The 22286-nt window shown below is 46.9% G+C and overlaps 1 protein-coding gene across 5 annotated transcripts in view; it reads left to right on the forward strand.

Moving 5' to 3' along the window:
- Positions 1 to 19379, forward strand: part of GGNBP2 (gametogenetin binding protein 2) — a 45698-nt gene extending 26319 nt beyond the window's left edge. For 4 of the 5 annotated variants that reach the window (XM_063296642.1, XM_063296649.1, XM_063296655.1 and 1 more), the window contains 8 exons: positions 549 to 758; positions 3431 to 3605; positions 8553 to 8750; positions 9317 to 9461; positions 11908 to 12033; positions 13002 to 13147; positions 15402 to 15650; positions 18668 to 19379. In XM_063296642.1, coding sequence (XP_063152712.1) covers positions 549 to 758; positions 3431 to 3605; positions 8553 to 8750; positions 9317 to 9461; positions 11908 to 12033; positions 13002 to 13147; positions 15402 to 15650; positions 18668 to 18871 — 1453 coding nt within the window. In that variant the 3' untranslated portion in view covers positions 18872 to 19379. The remainder of the gene's footprint in view (positions 1 to 548; positions 759 to 3430; positions 3606 to 8552; positions 8751 to 9316; positions 9462 to 11907; positions 12034 to 13001; positions 13148 to 15401; positions 15651 to 18667) is intronic. The other variant, XM_063296664.1, reaches the window with a different exon arrangement.
- Positions 19380 to 22286: the final 2907 nt, after the last annotated feature.

Consider the following 22286-nt stretch of genomic DNA (forward strand, 5'->3'; position numbering starts at 1 on the left):
AAAAGCATGCACGTGTGTATGTTTCTCTCTCTTTTCTCCCTCTCTTCCCAATCCCCTTCTTCCTCTTCTTTTAAACATTTAAAGAATAAAATAAATGAGTAAACGAAAGAAAACCATGAGAAAAAAACATAGTGGAGCCGAAATAAAACGTGAGTAAATAAATAATTTACCATGGTCAAAGCTTAAAATCCATTACTTCATTGATTAGATAATTCATTGGATATATCGCACTAAATCCATTGTATCATCTTGAGAAGTAATTGCCAATCATTACCAAAGTCGAAGCGTTAATATTTACATGGATGTTGCCCCCGTTTATCCTGGTTGGGAATAAATGCACATGATCTTACAAAAAGGAAAAAGGAAAAAAAAAAATACTAAGAAACCATCAGTAAAAACCACATTAAGTTCTAAATTCTCTCCCACCGTGCCCAACTGGGGATGACATCCAATTACTGGTCACCGTGAAAATTGCCGCTGACGACTGTCTTTACATCAAGTGTGTCCCGCCTTAAAAAAACCGCACTGTAACCCCCTTCTTGAACTAGGTTTTGCACCGATTGCAAGAACAAAGTCCTGCGGGCTTACACCATCCTGATCGGTGAGCTGGACTGCAGCAAAGAGAAGGGCTACTGCGCCACCCTTTACGAGGGGCTGCGCTGCTGCCCACACGAGCGCCACATTCACGTCTGCTGCGAGACCGACTTCATTGCGCACCTCCTCGGCCGAGCCGAACCCGAGTTCGCAGGAGGGTATGAGTATGTAATTGGCTAGACTGGGCTTTCTAGCGCTTTTGATTCTTTTCGAAAGGAATGTATATTTCTCTCCCAAGATATACATTGTGGGCACAAGTGTTCTGTGTCTCTCTCTGTCTGCCGCACTGTTGGCGCTCGGGGACGCACGGGCTTGCCGCACGCAGGGCCGTCTGAGTTCGCTTTTACGGTGCTGCTGGGACGTGGAGGGGGTTGCCACGCATGCAAAACAAACAGCATCCCTTACAGGCAGTGGGTTCGTAATGGATCCTTCTGAGAATGCTGTGGCTTCTTTTCTCAATCTGCCTGCAGTCCATCTCTGACCTTGCTTTGTGAGTGTTGCAAAATGCTTTGAGGTCAGGGCATCCCAACCTCTAAAAACCCCAGGCCACCCTTACCGGAGGCATCCTAACTTTGCAACAACCCATCCCAGCTTCAGAATGCTTCTGATGATGTGGACATGACCAGGATCAGAACAGGGCATCTGAGCTTGGACTATTCTCCCCTCCACAAACATTTTCAGCCTCTTCACGGGTGGCATACTTAATGGACCGCCGTTACAGCACATTGGAATAACTTGGGCTTTGCAGGGAAACTTTTTATATTTGTTTATATTGAGTTTGCTTCAGTTGTTGTTGTTTTTAATTTATATTTATATTTAACTGATACATCAAATTTTATTCCCGCCCATCTCACTCAGGAGAGCGACTCTGGGCGGGTTACATAAAACAGGAGTAAAACATTAATTAAAATACAATAAAAGAATAAAACATTTTTTTTTTCCTAATGTCCACAACCACCATGTGAAGTAGGTTATGAGACACAGTGAGAATCAGCTGGATTGGAGCCTGGGTAAGATTTGGATCAAAGCTCTGTGCTCAGACTCCTTGCATTGGTATCTTCCTGGTACTGACCTCCTTCTTGCATCCCAACTTTGAGTTTGGGTGGCCTGCTGTTTGTTGGAAAATGTAAACATGTCAAACATTGTGGCCATCTGGCTAATAGGCCAATCACTGAAACTACTATGATTTAAGATTCCAGCCCTGAATGGCCAGTTTACATCTTTTCTGCATCTTTGTCTTTTTTTTAATGTAGATAAAATAAAATATGTAGGCATATGAATCCACTGTGCACCCTTGCATGATCCTGTACTACGTTTCCCAGCATTCTGTATCGTTGACCCCAGCTGAGCCTGCTGGGAAATGCAGTTGAAGCACTTTTGGAGAGCCACAGGCTCCCCATCTCGGTTTTTACCTGCGCTTTCCCATTTTAAAAACTCAGAATATGCTAACCCCTTTCTTGGCTCTAAGGAAGTATCTCCTTCAACTATAAACCCACAGAGGTGTGTTGCTACTGTGTTTATTAAAGCTAGTTGGCTGTTCTGTTTTCTGCACTTTAAAAGGGGAAAGGAAGGCTCCATCACAAAAACTGCACCACTAAGCTTTTTATTCTGAGTTTTTCTTCTGTGATGGTAGGGGGTGGGATGTTTTAAAGGAGTAAGGCAGTCGTTTGGGTGAAGTAATATATTTTGCAGGGATTCCTTTTGAAAGCTAACTGGTGGTTTGGCTCTCCAAATTAGCTTAAGCTGTTTGCACCAACCACCCCCTAGATTGATTGCTTGTTCTTTCTGTCTCCCTTATGGTATACTAAGGGCTGTTTTAAGCATATTGATTTCTTTTCCTGACATGTACTGTAGCAGCACCACACCCAGCTAGATTGCTTTGCCCAATTTTTATACATTCTCAGACTCATACATACTTGGAAAAAGTTATAAGCCAATGGTATTTTGCAGATGCCTGTCTGGGTCGTGGTTTCTCAGATGTCTTTTCAATGCAGACTTCATATAACTACATGGATAAACTGGCAATCAATCAAGAAATAAGTACTCAATGAGCACTACTGTTTTTAAGGTCTGATTTGAAATCAGCTGTTCTCCTGTCCCCATTTGCCTGGTACTCATCATGCCTTGAAGTGAGGCAGTACAGGTGGTCCTTGACTTACGACCATTCGTTTAACGATGGTCTGAAGTTATGACAGCCACAGAATGGGTGCTTTACGGCCTGTAAAGCACTTCCAAGCATTGCAAAATGTTCCCCCCCCCACACGATCACACTTCGGACAGTTGGCAACTGCCTCGCATTTACGACTGGTTGCAGCATCCCATGGTCATGCAATCGCATTCTGTGCCGTTTTCCAGCAAAAACGCCCATTGGGGAAGCTGGATTTGCTTAACGACCGCCATAAAAATGGTTGTAAAATTGGGTCCAGTCACGTGGTGACTCGACTTACGACCTCAACAACTTACGATGGAAATTCTGGTCCCAGTTGCTGTCGTAAGTCAAGGACTACCTGTAAAGGAGCCACAGCAAGCCTGTAAGCTAAACATGCTTGATTTACAGTGGAAAGACATAGCCCAGTTGTATAGGAGCAGATGCCACGATGGCAGAGGCTGGCAATGTTTTCATTGTCTGGTGCACCGTGGCACAATCTCCTCTTTTTGATAGCCCAGGCTATCACCCCTTTACCTAAAAATCTTAAGATTGGTCAACCTTGTGAGATTGTGGTGATTTCCACTCAAGCGCTAAGCCTCCTAAAACAGACCTGAGTTGCAAGAGGGGGACTTCGGCCCAACTTCGGACCACCTTGCCATGCCTCTGTGTTCCCTCTGTCCTCCCCAGGCGACGAGAGAGACACGCGAAGACAATAGACATTGCCCAGGAAGAGGTCCTCACCTGCTTGGGCATCCACCTGTATGAACGGCTGCACCGCATCTGGCAGAAGCTGCGGGCCGAGGAGCAGACGTGGCAGATGCTCTTCTACCTCGGTGTCGATGCTTTGCGTAAAAGCTTTGAGGTAGCGTCTCTGTTTCCTTGCTTAAATTGGGAAGAAACAGGAAGAACTAGTAGGAAAGGCATTGGGGTCTGTGGAGTCCTGGGATGAAGTGGTATATTTTTGCGAGGGAGGAGGATTGTCCATGTCCCTTAGAAGGAGGTGGCTGTCCCTGTTCTTTCCTGGTTGGGAGATTCCACTCCATGGAAAGCACTCCGTTTTGGAGTACTTCTGGATCAGGGTTTCTCGACCTTGGCAACTTGAAGATGTGCGGACTTCAGCTCCCAGAATTCCTCAGCCAGCATGGCTGGCTGAGGAATTCTAGGAATTGAAGTCCACACATCTTCACGCTGCCAAGGTTGAGAAACCCTGATCTGGAGGGAGATGGATTCCCCATCCCTAATTTATTGGAAGCATCATAGTCTTGGACTTGGGTTTCTCCTTGGTATTTTCCTTCCTCTGCTTGTATGGAATTCTCCCTCCCCCCCCAAAAAAAAGATTAGCTTAGGGAGCCTTTTGCCCCACATCAGCTTACCTATTGAGAAGCTGCAGATTCTTGGTCTCCAGAGCCCTTGCATGTTGCAGGGTGTATTTTCCTCAGACACTTTTCCGGGACACTTTTATCAGTGTGTTTTTCACCACTGTTACCTTTCATTAAGGCGAGTGAGCTTGTGCAACTAATTTTCTACCTCGTGGGATTGTTGTGGAAACAAAAGGGGAGTAGTAGTACAGGTGGGAAGCCATATGCACCAACCCAGGCAAAGTTAATATAGATTCCCTTGAGCAGAACTCAGTTTTGATGTCTATGTGGATATGTCATGTAATGTTCTTGGCAGCAGTATGGAAGTACAGGTAGTCCTCGACTTATGACCACAATAGGGACCCTAAAATTCATTATTAAGCAATGTAGTCATTAAGCAAGGCATTGTGTGACTGCACCTGATTTCATGACAGTTTTTGCACTGGCTGTTAAGTGAATCACATGGTCGTTAAGTGAATCACATGGTCGTTACATGAATCGCATGGTTCCCCATTGATTTTGCTTGTTGGAAGCTGGCTGGGAAGGTCGCAAATGGCGAACACGTGATCCTTGGACACTGCAACTGTTGTAAATACAGGCCAGTTGCCAAGCACCTGAATTTTGATCATGTGGCCGCAGAAGGTGCTGCTATGGTCATAAGTGTGAGGACCGGTCATAAGTCACTTTTTTCAGCACCATCGTAACTTCGAACACTCGCTAAACAAATTATCGTAAGTCGAGGACTATCTGTAGTTGGTCACTGCTTTCCTCCGCAACTTTCTTTGTCCTTCCTGGTGTGGCCTGGGTTTTCCTAGAGGCCTCCTGTCCAACAGTAAACTAATAAAACTTGTAGCTTTTTTGAGATCAGCCAAAATCAGTTTCACGCAGGCAAGGTGGGAATCGATAAAAAACGAAGGCTGCGGTTGGGTTGCGCATCGAAGGAAGCTTGGTGGTGGTAGGTGAGCGGCATTTCAGGAAATGTCATTGGCATATTTCTAAGAGGAGCGGTCCCCTTCATCTGACCAGCCCAGTACTGCTGGCCGTGGTTGCTCCTTCATGACCTTTCCTGGAGACCCTGGCTTCCTGGGAGTGGAAATTGGGATCTTTGGTCTGCAGAATTCCTGCTTCATCCCTGAAGAATCTTGTTACGTTTCCAAAAATCAGGGCTCTGGTTGCACTTTTCCTGACTAACCTAACAATCGTTATTAAAAGGCATCAGCTTTTGTGAGCTGTAGCCTTTTAATGAAGTGTGTTAATCAGGAAAGGTGTTACCAGATTCCTTCTGGCTTTTTGCTACCATAGATCAGCGTGGCTCTCCTCCTGCAGCGGTACATTTCAGAGAAAGCCCTAAGACTCGCCAGGATGCATGTAGGAAATCGCAGTCTTCAGAATACTTCAGACACGCCTTCTAGGCACAGATGTGCATAAAATCTGAACAGGGTTTCAGGCTAGAGAAAGAAGCAACCTTGGAAATAAACTGCCCTGAATTATTCTGCTCATGGCATCTCGGCCATCTGTGCCAGGGTGAGAAAGCCGCTCCTCATCTTCATACAAACAGGCCCATTTTCCTTTAAAAAAAAAAAAAAAGGCTGTTTCTTTCGCTGAAGCGTTTTCTTGTTCCATAAGGGACCTTGGAGGGAAGCGAAGGCTGAATGCTGGGGTGAGCAGCCAGGCCGACATCTGACTTCGCCAGTCTCTCTTCTGCTGTCTCCCAAGCATGCCACTGGCACTGGGGGTGGGCGGGGAGAGGCAAGAGTTGTGGCCTCTTTTTCAAGGGTTCTTGGTTGGGTGCAGTTGGAGAAAGTAAAGGGTGTTCAGGGACAAAATGGGTGCCAGAGGCTGATTTTTCTTTATCTGGGGAAATGTCAGGAGCAAAATGGGTCCCTGAAAGTCAAGGATTTTTTTTATTTTTACACCTACAGTCTCTCTCTCTATATATATCTATGTATATATCTATATATCCGTTCTCACCCCTATGGGTGGTGTGTGTCTTCCTCAACCTGGGGTCCTCTACCAGAGGCCTGGGAGTTTGTGGGTTCTGCGCAGGATCTGGGCTGTTCCTAGCACTGAACTCTTCTGGACAGAGAGCTCTGATGTTGCTCCTGGGATCTGCTGGAGCCACTCTCCCAGCTTCGGAGTCACAGCCACTGGGACCACTTTGGCCTTCACTTCCCACATCCTCTCTAGTTCCTCCTTCAGGCCCTGGTACTTTTCCAGCTTCTCATCCTCCTCCTTCCTGATGTTGCTGTCACTTGGCACTGCTACATCTATCACCACTGCTGTCTTCTGGTCCTTGTCTACTACCACGATGTCCAGTAGACTGGCCAGTACCTGCCTGTCTGTCTGGATCTGGAAGTCCCGCAGAATCTTAGCCCTGTCATTCTCCACGACCTTCTGTGGAATCTCCCATCTGGACTTGGGAGGGTCTAGCCCATACACTGTGCAGATGTTCCTGTACACAATGCCAGCTACTTGGTTGTGCCGTTCAGTGTCTGCTGTTCCTGCCTGCATCTTACACCCTGCCACTGTGTGTTGGACTGTCTCTGAGGACTCTCTGCACAGTCTGCACCTCGGGTCCTGTCTAGTGTGGTAGACCCCTGCTTCCATGGATCTGGGGCTTAATGCCTGTTCTTGTGCTGCTATGATCAGTGCCTCAGTGCTGTCTTTTAGTCCAGCCCTTTCCAGCCACTGGTAGGATTTCCCAAGGTCAGCCACCTCAGCTGTCTGTCGATGGTACATCCCATGCAGGGTCTTGTCTGGCCACGGCACTTCCTCTGCTTGATCTTCCTTCCATGTCTGCTGCTGCCTCAGGCCTTCTCTCAGCAGCTCATCTTTAGGGGCCATCTTACTGTTGTACTCCTGGATGCTCTGGGTCTCATCCAGGACAGTGGCTTGGACACTCATTATATATATTCAATAAAAAAGTTTTATTGAAACTTTTAAACAAGATGAAAGCTAACAAAAACTAATATAAAGTAGGGAAAAGAAAGAAATCAAAGCAAAAGCAAAACATGCAAGAAAAGATAAAAAGGTTGAAGAAAAATAGAAAAGAAAGAAAAAAGATATAACTGCTGTGAAGGGTATTGGAAGCCACTTTATATCTTTTTTTCTTTTCTTCAATGTTTTTTCCCCTTTTCAGGCCCCCATGTCCTCCTTTAAAAAAAACACAGACAAGAATAAAGCTGAACGTGTTGACTTGACCTAACCAGCGATGTCAGTGACAGGCCCAGCCCAAGAACGACGACGAATCAATCCAGTCAGACTCCAGTCCTTTATTTGCTCACACCGTGTAGGCAGAACCTTGCCAGGCTAAAGCCACTCTGCCTAACCTAAGGGGGAATACCTGGGAAGGCTCCAGGGTGGGGCTGTTCTGAACCTCTTAGTCTTCCCACATTCACTTCCTGGACTGTGCCTCCTCTTATCTTGTCCTCCTCCTTGGAATGTGCTCCCTCCTTCCTGAGAACCAGCAGCATTACTGTCATTCTACCATTCCGTCAGAATCTGCCTTCCTGTAAACTTATGTCCATTATTCTGTGTCCGCAATCTGGAACGAGAGTGGATGCTATAGGTCTTGACCTTCTTCTATATGACTCCCTTCAGCTCCTTGATGAGTGCTGTGATATCCCCCTCAGGCTTCTCAAAGTTGAACATTCCAGTGTCCTTCAGTCTCCCTTAATAGAGATTCAGCCAGTCCTCCAAGCCCAATTCCAGCATACTCCTTTTCTTTCTTTCCATTCCCCATTCTCCATCTCTCCACATTTTTTTTCTTCCTAAATTAGCCGTCCATACTTGTCAGGCCCGGCCCAAGAACATCAGAGAATCGGTTCAGCCGAACTCCAGTTCTTTATTTGCTCACACCGTGTAGACCAGGGTTCCTCAACCTTGGCCAACTCTAAGTTGTGTGGACTTCAACTCCCAGAATTCCCCAGCCACACAGCTTAGAGTTGCCAAGGTTGAGGAACCCTGGTGTAGACAAAGTCTTGCCAGACTAAAGCTACTCTATCTAACCTAAGCGGGGAATAACCTGGGAAGGCTCTAGGGCGGGGCTGCTGTGAACCTCTTAGCCTTCCCACATTCACTTCCTGGACTGTGCCTCCTCTTATCTTGTCCTCCTCCTTGGAATGTGCTCCCTCCTTCCTGAGAACCAGCAGCATTACTGAAATCCACCAGTCAGTAGCGACAATCACTTGGAGGTCCAAAAGCTTGAACCCTAGGCCCCCCCGAGGGTTAGAAAATTTCTTTCCCAGGTGCTTCAGCTCCATTTGCTGTGGTTAGGCCCTTCTCCTTCCCTCGCTTGGCTGAAACCCAGAATCTTCCCCGGGGTGGCCTTTTGGCCAGGCCAGGAGAGCTCAGGAGCGGGATGCAGGCCGGCGATGCGGGGATAACGGCTTTGGGGAAGGAGCAGAATGCCATCTTTGTCCGGCGCCGCTGATCGCTGTCTTTCTGAGCAGATGGCCGTGGAGAGGGTGCAAGGCATCAGCCGGCTGGAGCAGCTGTGCGAGGAGTTCTCCGAAGAGGAGAGGGTGCGGGAACTGAAGCAGGAGAAGAAGCGCCAGAAACGGAAGAACCGGAGGAAAAACAAGTGCGTCTGCGAGATCCCTGCTCCCTTGCAAGTGATGGAGGAGAAGGAGATGCGGAGCCAGGAGAAGGTGAGGGATGCTCTGCTCCCACGTTGATTCCTGCCTGGGCCCAGCCTCGTGGGGAGATGGGCCTGCTCAGGGTGGCTCCTCCTGAATTGGAAGGGTGGGGCCGGGCGGTTGGACGGGGGTAGCCAGGATCAAACCCCAGCTCAGCCCTGAAGCTCACTGGGGCCTTTGGACGACAACCGCCTCCCTCGGCTGAACCCGTCCTGCAGCGTAAACACAGAGTAAGGGTGGGGAAAGAGGCCGTGGCTAGAACTCCTGGCTTTTTCAGCTTCCAGCCCTAAAAAAAGCCCCACCCCTGTGTAATCCAGTTCTTGTGGAAGAAACAAAGCTTTTTTTTTCTGAAGCTGTACGTTAGAATAAAAAAAACACATTCCGGTCTTTGGGAGCTGTTGGCAGCTCTTCACCCGTTCTCCTGAGGATGCACCAAGGAGCGTCCTCAAGTGAAACGATCCCTCATTTGCACCAGCTGGATCTCTTGGCACATTCAGGCCCTGGCACGAGTGCCTGCCTGCTTGCACACGCCCTGCCGCCTGGGCGTGGCATTCACATTCCCTTCTGTCTCCTTGAAGGAAAATTTCCTGGAAACCAGCTGCACGGCCTGTGGCAGCGCAGAGGAGCGGAGCAGCTGCATCGAGGTCATTGTTACCAATGCGAACACTTCTTGCACTTGTCCCACTGGTGGCACTTTACTGGGTTCACCTAAAATAAAGAAAGGTAGGTGAAGCTTGCTCTTGAGGGGCTCAAGTTCTGGTTAAATAACCAAATCGATATGGTTATTTGTGGTTATTTACGCCAATTTCTCTCGCCAATTCATAAAGTGATTTCTGGAGGCATCTTTGGGGGGAGGGGAATGATTAAATCAGTATTGCACCACAAGCCCCACCCCTTTGGTATGTGCCCCATGACATCCCAGGCACCTGCAGAAGGGGCGGAGCTTGCAGTGCAAACACTGCCCTCGTAGTTTTGACTGGCCCATTGGATCCTCCGTGTTGATTCCTGGATTCTTCAGAACCTCGGTGTGTTCCGTGCTGCAGCGTGATCTTTCTCTTGCGTATTCTGCAAAAAATATGTAGAAAGAGCTAGCCTGATCATTTTTCCCAACAAAGTATGTTTAAGTGATGGGATCTACTGGAGTGGGCGGCCATAACAAGTTTAAAGGAATGTCAGCTGGTGGGGCCCAATATCCTCCCTCCTGATCTTAGGATGGCCCCAACCCTGTTGGCTTTCTGGAAGGCCTTGAAGACCTGGCTGTGTGTCCGGGCCTGTGGCCCCAAGTGTGTGAAGGGCCCCTTTTCCTGGTTGTGCTGACACCAATGGATTTTACTATCCCTTGGCTACTATTTGTATTTAATTTCTTTTGTCATGTTTTAATTGTTTAACTGTGTTTATGGCTGTTAGCCACCCAGTCAGTGGTTTGAGATGGGCGGCTATATAAATTGAATGAATGAACAAACAAACAAACAAATAAATAAATAAATCTACAGTATCCTTCCTCATCTACCCAATATAGGTAAATGCTGTATATTCTTAGCTCTAGCTCTTCAAAATCCCATAAGTATGCATCCTTACCATTTGGTGACTAAGATAAAAGTATAACATTGTACTTAATGTTTGTGCCTTCTTCTATCTAAGAGCCTCAAGAAAGAAGCACATGAGCTTTTGGCAGTCAGGAAAAAAAAAAGGGAAAAGAAAATACCGATTTTTGTGGTGTTCCGCGCCTTCCCAGTTCACAGCTGCGAGGAGCTGAAAGCTTTTCTTTTTAATTTCAAGTAGCCGCAGTTCAAGGCTGTGTCCAAGTCCTCAGCTGTGGTTAATGTTAACTGTGGTTTGTTTGGAACAGTCTTGAGCTTGGCTGGCTTCTGAAATCAAAGCTTGGATTGACCAAGCTTTGTGCTTGGCTGGTACAAGCTGCAGAATCAGAAACCAAAATGAAAACGTGCAGTTCCTTGTCACTGTGCTGCAGGAGAGCAGAATCTCTGAGCGGGAGGTGATGGTGTAATTTAGGCATGCTCCTATTAGTGTCGGACACGACTAAACGGGAACCTTTACCTTTACCTATTACGATAAAGCAGGATTTGGGAATCTGCGGTCCTCCAGAGTCTGTTGAGCATCAGCCAACAGGACAGATGAGTGGGCCATGAGCACCTTACTTGTGCATTTAACTGGACCTGCGATAGATTCAAACAGAATCTAGCAGGCTTTCCTGGCAGTGGGTGTTCTTGTACAATTCACACAATGTTGCCCACATGTACATAGATGCAGTCAAAATAGATCTTTCAAAACATGGCTGTCTTGTGAGACTTTTTGCCCCTTTGAATGGTGTAAAATTTGAAATCGTATCTGTTAGAGGTCAGTGGATCCCACCTGGTGGGACGATGAGTCTTACGAAGCCTGCCGGTGCTAAGTTGCTGACCACCCCCACCACCCCACTGCGATATAGGCTTCTGGGCTGAATAAAGATCAAGATGGAGCAATTACGGATGGCCAACACGCGGCAGGGGAGAAAAGATTTGCCTGCCTTGGTAACCCTCAGCATCGCATGAAAGGTGCCCCCCTCGCTGTCCCCTTGACAAATGCTCTTTTGTTGTGACACTCAAACCCAGAGCAGGTACTTAAGACAGAAAGATGTACAAATCCCCACAAGGGGAGAATGGATGGTTAAATTAATGGAACTGGGGCAAATGGCTAAACTGATAGCATTGATAAGAGAAAATACCGTGACTGGATTCGTTTCTACTTGGAAACTACTTTTGGATAACTTGCTGGTAATGGAAAACAATGAAGTATTAATTTTGGGTTTTAATGATTAAACTGTTTTTATAGAAACAATGTTGGCAAAAGTTTATCTAATGGTTAAGAGATTAAATTTGTATAATAAGCATTTATGTCTGTGTTAGAGAAGGTCGGAAGTCACCTTCTCTTTACATTTTCATTCTATTTTTGCATTCTCTTAGGTTTTCTTTTTCTTTTTTCTTTAGTTCTAGCTTTTCTGTACTCTGTATTTTTGTATTTTAACTTTACTTTGAAAATCTAATGAAGTTCTAATCAACCGACCGACCGACCAACGCAGAGCAGGTATTTGATGTCCTTGGACGTTTCCCTTTTGTGCTGCGGCCATTTCTTTGGCCGTTCCTGTGAATGACTCTTGTGTCTCTTCCAGGTTTATCTGCCCATTGTAATGGCAGTGATTGTGGCTATTCCTCCAGCATGGAGGGCAGTGAAACAGGTTCACGGGAGGGCTCGGACATAGCTTGCACCGAAGGAATTTGCAACCACGATGAAAATGGTAGGAACGGTGTAAACTGTTCGCGCGTTCTCTGGTTTTCCCTTTGTCTGTCTGTCTGTCTCGGGCTCGGACTTCCCAGGCTCTTGAAACAATGGGAACATGTTCCTGCAAATCTGCCTTCATTTGTCGTTATCTATTGTCCTCTGCTTCTTTTGAGCAGAGACTCGGTTACAAGAACGAGCGCAACCGAACTCACTCCCTCTTAGAATCAATAGATGTTAGGGTGGAGGGTTTTTGATGCTCGTTCAAACAGCCTTCCGGTGATGCGGCAAGGAGGCGGGTCTCTTGGCTGATAACAGAGCAGCTTGCAGTTGTCTGTTGACCTGACAGGCTCCTGAATCTTTAGTAGCCTGGGAACTGTCCATTACAGTCACTCAGTTTTACTCTGCTTCTTCCTGTTAGCTTCTGAAGACTTAGAAGGGCAGTGGGGTTTCATACACATCAGGGCGGGGCACTTGTGACTTTATGGCTGTGTGTAAAGCAGCCTTTCTCAACCTTTTGACCCTGGAGGAGCCCTTGGAATATTTTCAGGCCTCGGGGAACATTCAGGCTCAGATATAGGCCAGAAGTTACAACATTATTGCATTGGTTTCATGGGTAGGCCTGCATCTATGCATGAACAGTGTTCTTAAACTAAAAATAAAGAATGGAAGTTACCTCTTGAATGTGAAGTTGCCTGAGTTTGAAATAGTTCTTAAAATAAATCGTGATCTCCCAGAGAACCCCTAGGGACCTCTCACAGAGCCCTGGGGTCCCACGGAATCCTGGCTGAGAAACCCTGATCTACGGATATGCAGGCCTTGTGCTAGACGCATGTGAGCCTTCTCTGTGTCCCGCGCTAACCCCCTCCCGGTGGAGCGTGTGTCCCGACTAGCGTTCGTCGCTCGCTGGAGCAGAGTTTCGGGGGGGGGCATGGCTTCTGGGGGCCTCCTCCCTGCCCCACTCAAGCCTCTCTTCCTTCCTTGCAGGTGATGACACATGCGTCCACCGTTGCGAAGAGAAGGAAGAGGATGGGGATAGTTGTGTGGAATGCTGGGCGAATTCAGAAGACGCTAACACGAAAGGCAAAAACAAGAAGAAGAAAAAGAAAACCAAGAAGTGCGAAGCGGAGCATGTGAGTGGTGGCGTTTCTTGGTCAGGGTCCTTGCAGTGGAAGCGTGATGGCTGCACCTTAGCTCGGATGCCAGCCAGCCTCCCCTCGACCTCTCATCTCCCCTTGCGTAGCATTTTCATGACCCCCAACCAGTGTGAGGACTGTAGACTGTGGGGCCTGAAGTTCAGCATGGCTGCAGGAGAAAGGCCGTCCAGCCCTGTTTGTGTGAGCTTTTTAAAGGAGACAGTGAAGCCAGCTAATGAGGAACTGGATTAGTGATAAATTAATGCTTCTAGTTTATTAATAAAGTGGCAGTTGGATAGAGGTGTAGATAAATGCATAAGAGAAATGCTTCTTTTGTGTTGAGATGTCAGTCGAAATGAGTGGGAGGAGCTTTTGGTGAAACAAAACCAAGCCCCCCTTCTCATATGGTCTGGCTAAAACTAATGCCAGCAAGAGAGTTCTGCATTTTTTCATATAGGCAGTCCTTGCTTAATGACCACAATTGGGCCTGGAATTTTGGTTGCTAAGTGAAGAGGTCATTAAGCGAATCTGACCTGATTTTCTGACCTTTTTGTGGCGGATGTTAAGCGAACCACATGGTTGTTAAGTGAATCACATGGTTCCTCATTGACCTTACTTGCCAGAAGCTGGCTGGGAAGGTAAACAATGGTGATCGTATGACCACAGGATGCTGTGATGGTCATAAATGAGAACCGGTTGCAAGCGCCCAAATTGTGATCATGTGACCATGGGGACACTGCAATGGTCGTAAGTGTGAGGACTGGTCATAAGTCGTTTTTTCCAGCACTGTCGTCTGAACCGTCACTAAATTAATGGTTGCTAAGGGAGGACTACCTGTACTCCTTCCATTTTGATAAAAGTGGATGTGTCTTTCAAAGGAGAAAAAAATTGAAGTGCAGTGCTTCTTTGCACTTATTAGCCATGAGGTGGCTGAACGGTTTGGGTGCAAGTGACCTATCTTTCATCGGGCCGTCCACTTGGCAATTTTATTCGTTGGTTGGTTTGCTTTATTCATTTTATAAGGCCACATAAAGTCAAGCGGCTGAGGGTTTTAAAACATCTCGTAAAACCTAAATGGAATGGGAAGGGATGAAAGTAATAATAAGGCCTTGGAGAATATAAAAATGAAACAATCAAACATTTAGGCGGGTTTACTAATTGCCTGGCCCTGGGCCTAGCTGGAAAAGCCAAGTTTCTAAAGCTTTCTAAAGGCTGGCAGAGGCAGGGCCAAATGGAACTCCAGGGGAATTCAATTCCAAGGGAAGCCCTCATGGGGGTTGTGCATCCCACACACAATAGGGAGGGCGCCCTCTGGGTCCCTTCCCCAAAACAGTGACATCTGATGGGAACCAGGAGGGGTGGCCCCTGCCCTTTGCAATGACCACCACCACCACCACCACCACCCCCGCAAGCAAGGCCTGACTTGCAGGCCTTGAGAAAGGCAATCAAGACCTGGATTTCCCCCAATGCTTGGGTCAGGATGAGCCAAGTTCCCAGCCAATGGGTTGTACGGGTAGTCCTTGCTTAACAACCATTTGTTTAGTGATGGTTCAGACTTAAGATGGTGGTGAAAAAACTGACGATATGTGCTCACACTTAAACCATCACAGCATCCCCACAGTCATGTGATCACAATTTGGGCGCTTGGCAACCGGTTTGCATTTATGACCATCACAGCATCCCATGGTCACGTGCTTGCCATTTTCGACCTTCCTGGCCGGCTTCTAGCAAGCAAAATCAATGGGGAACCATGAAGCAGTCATTAAGCGAATTTGACCTGATTTTACAACCTTTTTTGCAGGAGTCATTAAGCGAATCACCATGGGCATTAAGTGAATCACATGGTTCTTAAGTGAATCATGCAGTTTCCCAAATTGTGATCAAAAGCTGGTGGGTAGCAGGGAGAACAGAAAACCTTTTTCTCTCTTGGTTTGTGGATACAACTTTCCATATCTTTATGGCTTCCCAGTACCATAATCTAGAGCAGCATTTCCCAACCAAATCAACTTTGAGGTCTGTGGACTTCAGCTCCCAGAAAGCTCAGCGATGGCCATGCTGGCAGTGGGATTCTGGGAGTTGAAGTCCACAGATCTTGAAGTTGCCACGGTTGGAAAATACTAATGTAAAGGTGGGGGGGGGGGGTTCAACTCCTTCTTTGACAATTTGCAGTGAGGTTTGACCAAGGGAGGGGGCAGGGAATAGCTAGCTGCACTGTTCCCTTCCTCTGATGTGCTGCTTTTCCTCCCTCCAGATTCCAAAGCTGAATAGCTGCATGGTGGAGACGAGTAATCGAGAGGGGGTGGGGAATGCCATGCACACAGAGTTCCACCGAGACAAGACCAGAGATCCGCATGTCGAAATCTGTTGTCGCACAGAAAAAGCTGGGCAGCCGGTGCCTTGGCTGGAGCATAGGAAAACAGCATTGTTGTGCACAGAATCTTCAGAAGCAGTCCCTGCTCCCGACTCAGGAAAGGGTACTAAGAGTCTGGTGGAACTCCTGGTAAGTATCAGGGATGAGATGGTGTTGTACAGGTAGTCCTCAACTTGCGACCACAATAGGGACTGGAAAATTCATTGTTAAGCAGTGCAGTTGTTAAGTGAGGCATCATGTGCCCGCACCTGATTTTACAATCTTTTTTGCTGCAGTCGTTAAGCGAATCACACTGTTCCCCATTGACTTGACTTGTTGGAAGCCAGCTGGGAAGGTCACGAGTGGCAATCACGTGACCCAGAGATGCCACAATCATTGTAAATACATGACAGTTGCCAAGCACCCCGGTTTTTTGATTGCATGACCGCAGGGACACTGTGATGATTGTAAGTGTGAGGACTGGTCGCAAATCACTTTTTTCAGTGCCGTTGTAAATTTGAACGGTTGGTAAGAAACAGTCGTAAGTCGAGGACTATCTGTAGTCTGCTTTTGCTAGGAGATGGATGTGGGAAAGGATATTTGGCTAATATGGACCAGGATGGTTAAGTCTCTTTCTCCTAAGAAATATTGGAACTCATGACTGGGCGAATTAATTGGTATTAGCTTGGGCGAAGAGGGAGAAAGAATATTCATTCACTCACTCACTCAGCCACCCAATTTAAATCCTGTATCAGTCTTAGTCTGTCTGCTCAGTGCATCTGATAATGCAAGCTGCAGGTCACAAAAGCTTCTGTCTTTTAATAAAATGTGTTAGCCAGAAAAGGTGCTAACAGACTCCTGATCTTTTGCCACTGTAGACCAGGAAGGCTCTCCTCCTGCATCACTCGTGGTTTGTGACTCTGCTTGGAATACATCAAAAACAATTAAGTCAGAAGATAAGTTAAGATTAAGTTATGTTAGCCTAACATAACCTTGCCTGATTTTGAGACATAAAGAGGTAGCAACAATGCGCATATGTTTTATTGGGACAGCACAGTTGTCAATTGCAGCTAATGGGTGTACATTGAAGCTACTGGATTTGATTTAAATATAAGGAAAAACCTTCTGATGGGAAGATCTGTACAGTGGATCAGTCTAGGTCAGTGTTTCTCAACCTTGACAACTTTAAGAAGTGTGGACTTCAACTCCCAGAATTCCCCAGCCAGCATATGCCGCCCAGGTTGAGAAACACTGACCTAAGTTGTAAGTTCTCCATCCCTGGAGCTTTATGGAAGAAGCTGGAGAGCTCTCTCTCAGAGATTATTGAATTGGCTTTCCTGCATATTGCAAAGGGTGGGCTAGATGATCCTCCTAGCCACTTCAGCTCTGCAATTCTGTGACTCTGGAGCTACTGTACAATCCCAGGAAGGAGCCCCTATGAGATACAGAGAACGTACCTGCACTAGATCCAAAGCGTCTTTCCTGCTTTGGATTCAAATAACTGCACATCCCCATTAGGAACAATGGACCATTTAACTCATTTTTGAAAGATAGGTGTTATTAAATGTATACCCCAGCTTTCTGTAGGTATAAAAACTCAAGGCAGATTGAGAGACCAATTTAAAGATTTAAATTCAAATTAATGTTAAATTAACCAGATTTAAAGACCAATCAGGAGTCAGGACACCTGGAGCCCAGTCAGTTGCCCGTCATCTGCATAGCAGACCGCCCCCCTCTAAAGAGGCCAGCCACAGTTGCTGGCGAAACGTCACAAAATCTGTTGTCTAGAACATGGTCGCTAAACCCTGAAGCCAAACACTGCTCAAGGCAGGTTAATAAAGAATGTGAAATGTAAAACCAGAAAAATTCAAAATTAAAATCAGATTCAGTACAATCAGTTCAGAGTTCAAAGCCGTGCAGCAGAGTTGTGGTTTTTGCTGTTTTCCTAAATGGTGGGTGGGTGGGTGGGTGGGTGGGGGCCAAATGGATCATCTTTCAGAGCACAGTCCATAATCTGATAGCCCTGCAGGACATAAAGAGGTAGCAACAATGCAGGTCTTGTCCTGTGTATCTGATAGATGAACTTCATGGGTGTGGTGGGGTGGACATCTTCAGCAGGACCTCTCCAGCTGATCGGAGTATCTAGGCACGTTCCTCATAGGAGACATGGTTCCCTCCCCTCCCCTCCCCTCCCCAGGATAATCAGGCCCCAAACCATCTAGGGCTTCTAAACCATCTAAAGTCAATACTTTAAATTGTGCCTTGTAAGCAACTTGGCACAGTTCAGGTCTTTAAATATAGACCCCGTGGAAGGCTCTTTATCTTGCCCTTGCTATCAGCATCTCATTTGTTCTCACTGCAGTTTCCAAACAGAGGTTTTCCCTTATGGTTCTCAGCCACTGGGGTGCATGCCATTGGTGAGGCGTTGCAAAAGTAACTTGGGGAACATTCCACAGTATAGCATCTCACTGCAGGCCCTTTTATTTGACCATAAGAACGGGACCAGAGTATTTTAGAAGAACAGGAGGCAGAGCAGGGACTGAGACTCTTGCAGGGTGTGCAAAATGTCCCATATTCACTTCCTGGAAACAGGTCCAGATTGCAGACGATAGGAAAGATGTTTCTCTGCCAGATGTCCTGGGTTTCAAGCAGAGGAGACCAGAGATGGACAACGAGTCTGCAGCAAGTCTGCATTCTTAAGCCAGAAGCAAAGCAAGCAAACACAAATCAAAAACCCCATAAATGTAGATGTAACATCTGTTTCTTATTCACATCTAGGGAAAATTGATAATCCGTAAGATTCCACAGTGTAACCTTTCCCCATCTGAGCAGTAGCCTCGGTGGTTGGAAAGGATATATAGGTTTTTAAAATGGATTTAAAAGCCACCTTTCATGCCACATGCCTCCAGGCAGCCCACCACCTTAAAAGGCCCTCTTACAAAATGAAATCAAGCCGATAAAGCAGTAAGAAGTCGAAAATTAAAGACAGCATCCAGGCTGTGTGGTACAGGCCTTCACAGCTTGACTTGAGTGGGCAAGACTGTTTGTCAGCAGACTTTCTAATAAGGCTGGTGGACCAGGTTTGATCTTGCAGCTTGGGGACAGATCGGAGATGCTCAACTTCCCCTTATTATTTTTCCCATCTCTCCCCCCCACCCCTTTTTCAGGACGAATCCGAATGCACTTCCGATGAAGAAGTATTTATCTCGCAAGATGAGATCCAGTCCTTCATGGCAAACAACAAGTCCTTCTACAGCAACAGGGAGCGGTACCGACAGCATCTGAAGGAGAAATTTAACAGATACTGCCGCTTGAACGATCACAAGAGGCCGGCGTGCAGCGGCTGGTTGACAACAGCTGGAGCAAACTAAACCGAATAAAAGTAGCTCTGTCTTTCAGTGAAACTGTCGAAATGACTACTGCGCATTTTCTCTCTTTGGAAAACATTCTCTCTAGCAACTAAACAAAATCGTACCTTTTTTTAAAGAAAAAAAATCCATGGTTTTCTGTTTTTCTTTTCTTTTTTTCTCTGCAGGAGGCTGGTGGGATTTAATCCTTTTAATTTGGTTCCCCGTCCCCCCAGCCCCACTTCCAGGCTCGGGTCTGTAGTTTTGACTAGACTGAGGCCAGCCTAGACCATCATAATTTAAGCCACCTCTTTTCATTCAATGTTTCTCTTAACTGTGACACTTATCAAACAGAAAAGCAACTTAGTGGCAAAAGTAATGTTGTACTTATAATTCTGTACAGAAATGACAGTGAGCTCAATATAAAGATTTTACAAAGTAGACATCCATTTGCAAAAAAAAAAAATGTTTTGGATGTAATATGTTGGAAGCGCAATGTGCAAAATTTAAAAATAAAGAATATTTATTAAGATGCATAGTAAAAAGAAAGAAAAGAAAAGTGTGCTTGTTTCTGCTGTTGTTCTTGAAATCAGAGGATGCCGAAATCTTGCCAAAGTTAGGGACAATTTTCAGCAGTTGAAACTTTTTTTTTTTAATGAGGCTGAGAACTCACTCAGACTGAGAACACAGCTTGCAGCAGTGTGTTTGCTAGCTGTGTCTAGGGCGGATTCTACGGTCTAAAAATGAAGTCAGGGTTAAAATAGATCAAACAAAAAAGCCCCATTGCATCTCATGATTCGTGGCTTATGGATCCAGTAATAATAATAAAGTTGTCTTTGAGTCAAGTTCAACTTCTAGGGATGCTGTGGATACCACCATGCAGTTTCCTTGGCACCAGTATGGAAGTGGCCTGCCATGGTCACCTCTTGGGATATTTTTTGATTTCCCGGTGGCCTCCCTCCCTGCTTAGACTGTATGCTCACACAAGGAGCACCAGATGCTGAGACTTAGATCCAGTACAGTAGGGTTTCTCCACCAGGGTTCTGTGGCACCCTAGCACAAGAGGTCACTAGGGGTTCCCTGGGAGATCACAATTTATTTAAAAAAATATTTTCAATTCAGGCAACTTCACATTACAGAGGTAAATTTCATTCTTTATTTTTAGTTTAAGAACACTTAGTGCATCTAGACAGGCCTACCCATGAAAGGAATATCATAATTTTGTAACTTCCGGCCTATATTTGAGCCTGAATGTTCCCCGAGGCCTGAAAAATATTTCAAGGGTTCAACCCTCCGTATTGGCTCTTTATGCATTACATCCACTTACGATTAACTTAACCATTGTTTTCAATATTAGCCTGACTTTTTGGTTTCACATGACAGATGCCTCATAAATTAACATCTTAGTGCTATACACTAGGCCAGGGTTTCTCAACCAGGGTTCTGTGGCACCCTAGGGTTCCATGAGAGGTCACTAGGGGTTCCCTAAGAGATCATGATTTATTTAAAAAATTATTTCAAATTTGGGCAACTTCACATTAAAGAGGGAAGTTTATTTTTAGTTTAAGAACACTGTTAGTGCATCTAGACAGGCCTACCCATGAAACGAATATAATTTTGTACCTTCTGGCATGTATGTAAGCCTGAATGTTCCCCAAGGCCTGAAAAATATTCAAGGGTTCCTCCAGGGTCAAAAGGTAGAGAAAGGCTGCACTAGGCTGAAATAATGCTTCAGTTTATGGCACCCCGCGTTTTGCAAACTCAGCCATTTGTAGAAAAAGTGGGGGAAGGCATGCCATCACTGAAGAGTGACCAAATGTCAGGAAAACTACACGGGGTGTGTTCAAATGGAAGAATTTGACAGCCTGCAATACCACACACAAAGCTGGGCCTTTGCACCAGCATCATCAATCCTTCAGAAGCTGCTTGGAAGATACTGAACTAGGGAAGCAAAGGTAGGATGACCTGGGCACAGTTGGGGAGGGGGTTTCAGCCTCACATCTCCATTGCCAGGTTCTTGCTTGTGAAAAATGCTACAGCTTTTAATGCAGGACGAGGGGGATGAAAACCTGCTATAAAGGTGCTAGGGTGGAGAAGGTGGTGGGATTGTTGGATCCTTCAATGGGGAATGTGAACAGACCGTGGTGCACAGCAGAAGGAAATACTGGTTTGTTGTGACGGCTCTCCTCTTGCTTCACAACTTTGGATTCGGGGCCTTTCCCCTACAGCCATAACTATTACAACCACAACTGAAGATTCAGGGTCAGGGCCGCAGCTAGGGTCTGTGTCACTCCAACGCAAACATGGATTCCGCACCAATTTTGGTGCCCCCCCAGTGCTCATTTTGGCGCCCCCCCCAGCACAGCGCCCAGGGCACGTGCCCTGCTTGTCCCCCCCCAGTTGCAGCCCTGTTCAGGGTGATCTGTTGGAGGGTGTCAAAGAAGCCAAAATGGAGGCTGTGATCATGTGATCAAAGCCCCACCCTCTTTTTAGATGGGGCTTCGATGGCCCAACTGCGGCCACCATTTTGACTCTTTTGACCGCCTGTAAATGTTTCACAGCCTCGAACAGTAGGGGAGAGGCAGCCTCTTATCAATGATTATTTGCATGTCTCCCCATAGTCATCGTTCCTAACACCGTGATTATATTATGATTCATATTTCATTAGATTTAAGGTTTATAACCCCAGCTCCTATTACCTCTGGGAGCTCACAGCAGTGTGCATAGCCCTTGCTCGTTTTTATCCCCACAACAACCCTGTGGGGTAGGCCAGGTGGAGAAGGAGGACTGGTCCTAAGTCACCAGCAGCATTCCGTGGCTGAGGATGGCCTGGGAGCCCAAGTGCCCTCACCAAGGACCTTCTCCTGCTGCTGAACGATCCTGCACCCATCCTTGAGTCAGCAGACAACCAGACGGGCACAACATTTGGTCTCGCACTGCTGATCCTTTCTGCCTCTGCCAGGCCTCTCCAAGGTCACGGGTGCCAAAGCTGAATAGATCAGACACCCCCTGAGGCTTACCAGCCAGGGCTGGTTCCGAATAAGGGGAAAATACCACTTTATGCCCAGCCCCGTTAAGAATGCCTTAAGGCTGGCTCACTCGCGGGCTGGAGACCACGGGCAGGCAAACCAGCTGCCCGGGCAGGTCGGGGTCACAGCTAGGCGCAAGGGCCACCCCAACGCTTGCCCCTTCCTACGAGTTGACTCCCGTAACGCCGAGCGCCGCTCCTCCCGAGGACGGGAGGCCCCACCCGCCGGAAAAATGCAAGCGGGACTTTCAACCCTGCGAGGGAGGGGGCCGCGGCGCTTCCCCGCCCCCTCCCGGCTCCTCTCGCCTGCCGAAGGGCGAGGCCGCCCTTGGAGAAAGAGGCGAGTGCGCCGGTCGGTCCGTTCCTCCTCCTCCTCCTCCTCCTCCGCCCGCCGCCGCCGCCGCCGCCTCC

Source organism: Candoia aspera, chromosome 1, assembly GCF_035149785.1.
Source record: "Candoia aspera isolate rCanAsp1 chromosome 1, rCanAsp1.hap2, whole genome shotgun sequence".
NCBI lineage: Eukaryota > Metazoa > Chordata > Lepidosauria > Squamata > Boidae > Candoia > Candoia aspera.